Source organism: Phocoena phocoena, chromosome 3, assembly GCF_963924675.1.
Source record: "Phocoena phocoena chromosome 3, mPhoPho1.1, whole genome shotgun sequence".
In the NCBI taxonomy this organism is placed as follows: Eukaryota; Metazoa; Chordata; class Mammalia; order Artiodactyla; family Phocoenidae; genus Phocoena; species Phocoena phocoena.
Window position 1 is genome coordinate 110,182,838 of NC_089221.1, and position 2,911 is coordinate 110,185,748.

Below are 2,911 nucleotides of genomic sequence, written 5' to 3' on the forward strand. Positions count from 1 at the left end.
TCAGACTGCCCAGGAGGGCTGGAGAACGCTCAAGAAGGCGGGCAGGTGGGCTGCCAATTCTTGGAAAGACTAACGAAAACCCCCAAGGCTGACCACCTTGGGGAAAGGCTCACCTTTCCATGTGTAGCCGATAAGGGCCAGGAGATTCCACAGTTCAGGTAGTTCCCCCGCCTCCCTGGTGTTTTGTGGTCACCATTAATCATTTCCTCTAACTGTGTATATAAGAGCTCTTTTGCCAGTGAGCCCAGTGCTCAGAGAGAAAGGCTAAAGTCCTAAGGAGGATGTGGCTGCAGAACCTGCTTCTCCTGAGCACTGTGGTCTGCAGCACCTCCGCACCCACCCACCCACCCAGCCCTGCCACCCGGCCCTGGCAGCATGTGGATGCCATCAAGGAGGCCCTGAGCATTCTGAACCACAGTAAAGACACTGCTGCTGTGATGGTGAGTGAGGGAGGGAGCACAGGCCATGCCTGGGTCACCTCGCTGGCCTGGACCTGGCATGCCTGTCAGCTTGATAACACAACATTTTCCTTTTCTACAGAATGAAACAACAGAAGTCATCTCTGAAATGTTTGACTCCCAGGTAAGATACCTCTCTGACACAACTTCTCAAAGGCCTCGGCCCTGGGGAGTGACTCCATTTTAGATGGACTGTCACAGGGTTGTCCACTTTCTCTCCAGTCAGCTGGTTGCCAGAAGGAGGGCTGCTCAGGAGGCCACTGGCTTTGCCCCTGTGGCAGTCATGTGAGCTTCTTTACTAGCTGACCAGCCATGGACAGACCTAGCATTCAAGGGGCTAGGGGTCACCAAGGGACAGGTGGGTAAGTGGGAGTTACGTCATGAGACAGGGGATGTGGACATGGGGCACTCACTGTGGCCTGAGACCAAGCCCTGTGGACACGGTGCTGGCTACTGATGGGCACAGAAGGGTTTCAGGAGCAAACTTTGCTCACACAGCAGGTCTGGGCGAGGGTCCCCTCCTCCTTCCCCCTGAATGCTGGAAGGACAGTGACCTCTTTTTTTCTGGAGACTGGGACCCTCTTGAGATGCCAGGCCAAGGGAATGTGGCTGTATTGGCTGGGAATGGCCTGAGCTGAGTGGTGAGGACGAGTCAGACTCGTGCCTGCAGTGGACAGGGAAACAGGGCAGTGTGTATAACCAGGTCCAGCCTGAGATTAGTCAAGAATAATCCTGTGCCCCTCCCAGGCCCTGCTCTTGGGAGATAGGGATGACAACAGGAAGGAGTGATGGGGAGGATGTTCTGTGCCTACCAGAGCACACTTGGCCACTGCTCACCAAAGAATGGACATTTCCCCCAGGAGCCGACATGCCTGCAGACTCGCCTGGAGCTGTACAAGCAGGGCCTGCGGGGCAGCCTCACTAGTCTTGAGGGCCCCTTGAACATGATGGCCAGCCACTACAAGCAGCACTGCCCCCCCACTCAGGTGAGTGCCCACATCAGGTCCCCAAGTGGGAAGGTCTCATTCTAGGAGGGTGGAGGAATGGTTGGGGGGAGAGACCTTTGGTTGTGGGTGTTCACAACCCCAAAGGGTTTCTGAGTCAACAGATTTTTAATGACTGGCCCCTCCTGAGAGGGAGCAACTCTAGGAGTTAAAACCCTGGACTCGAGAGCCTATGGCACTCCCTAGTAGGAGCTGCTACTATCTTTATTATTACCATTAATGAGGTCAGAGGTGAGGTAAATACAAGCAAACTCAAGACCTGCCTAAGGCCCAGAGGAAGTTCTGGGGTCCAAGTGCCGCCTCCTAAAAGCACTTTCCCCTGGCCCCTCCTGGGACTGCCTGGATTGCACGGGAGCAAGGAGGAAAGCTTACCTGAAACGGAAAAAGGCCCCAAACATTCCTTTCCGGTGGGAAAAGAGTGAAGCCTGTGGCCTTGACTCCTGCCCCTTCTGGGCTCCTAGAGATGGCCTGGGCCCAACTGCTGTGCCCTGGCCTGGGACCAAAGAGGCAGTGGCCCAGCTGCCCAGCAGACCAGCCTCCGGCTTGCACTTTATCAGGCCCCTGGCCCCGGCTGCCATTGACAGAGCTGTGCACATGGGTGGCAGCATGTCACCTGACCCAGGTCAGCAGGTGGGCCCCAGACAGGCCTTCTGGCCTCTGAGTTCTAAGACGCAGCACAGAAACATGCTGATGCTTCCCCCACATTACCCACTCATGCCTGGACTCAACTTATATACTTTTTCTTTTCTTTCTTAAGGAAACTTCTTGTGAAACCCAGATTATCACCTTTAAAAGTTTCAAAGAGAACCTGAAGGATTTTCTTTTTACCATCCCCTTTGACTGCTGGGAGGCAGTCCAGAAGTGAAGCAGGCCAGACCGGCCAGAAGCCAGCCTGGGAGCTTACCTCACAGATCGCTGCCCTCCCATCCACAAAGAGCCAAACAAAACTCAGAATCTTCACCCTGGAGGGACCACAGGGTGGGCCAGGGCTGTAGGGAGCACAGACTTGCTCTGGGCCATGTTGACCCTGATACGGGTGTGGTAGGGGAAACAGGAGATGTTTTACACTGGCAGGGATCAGTAATATTTATTTATATATTTATGTATTTTAATATTTATTTATTTATTTATTTTATTTCATACCCCATATTTATTCAAGATGTTTTACCATAATAATAAATTATTAAAAATCTGTTTTTATTTGTGCAGTTTTTCAGTTTGTTTTCTACCATGAGCGAATGCTCAAGGTGCTCTCCTTTACCCAGGTCAGGGAGGGGAGGAAGCTGGGAGTTGGGGCAGGGAACAGGGGCCTGCAGCAGATCAGGCACAATTGGACAGGCAGTGCTGTCAGAGCACAGGGGAGGTGACAGCCCTCCTGGGTGTAACATTCTGCACATCTGGACATGCTTCCGTGGATGCTCAAAGGCTCCCACCCCAGAGAGAGGTTTC

General features: G+C 53.3%; 1 protein-coding gene across 1 annotated transcript; it reads left to right on the forward strand.

Moving 5' to 3' along the window:
* Positions 1–274: 274 nt before the first annotated feature.
* On the forward strand, positions 275–2,654 carry CSF2 (colony stimulating factor 2). The gene is made up of 4 exons (XM_065873503.1): positions 275–440; positions 541–582; positions 1,319–1,444; positions 2,220–2,654. Exons 1-4 carry the CDS (start codon positions 282–284, stop codon positions 2,325–2,327), a joined length of 435 nt encoding a protein of 144 aa, XP_065729575.1. The 5' UTR covers positions 275–281; the 3' UTR covers positions 2,328–2,654.
* Positions 2,655–2,911: the final 257 nt, after the last annotated feature.

Coding starts and splice junctions, on each gene's coding strand:
- CSF2 (XM_065873503.1), top strand. CDS start 282: ATGTGGCTGCAGAACCTGCTTCTCCTGAGCACTGTGGTCTGCAGCACC. Junction 583..1,318: donor CTGAAATGTTTGACTCCCAG/GTAAGATACCTC, acceptor CATTTCCCCCAG/GAGCCGACATGCCTGCAGAC. Junction 1,445..2,219: donor AGCACTGCCCCCCCACTCAG/GTGAGTGCCCAC, acceptor TTCTTTCTTAAG/GAAACTTCTTGTGAAACCCA.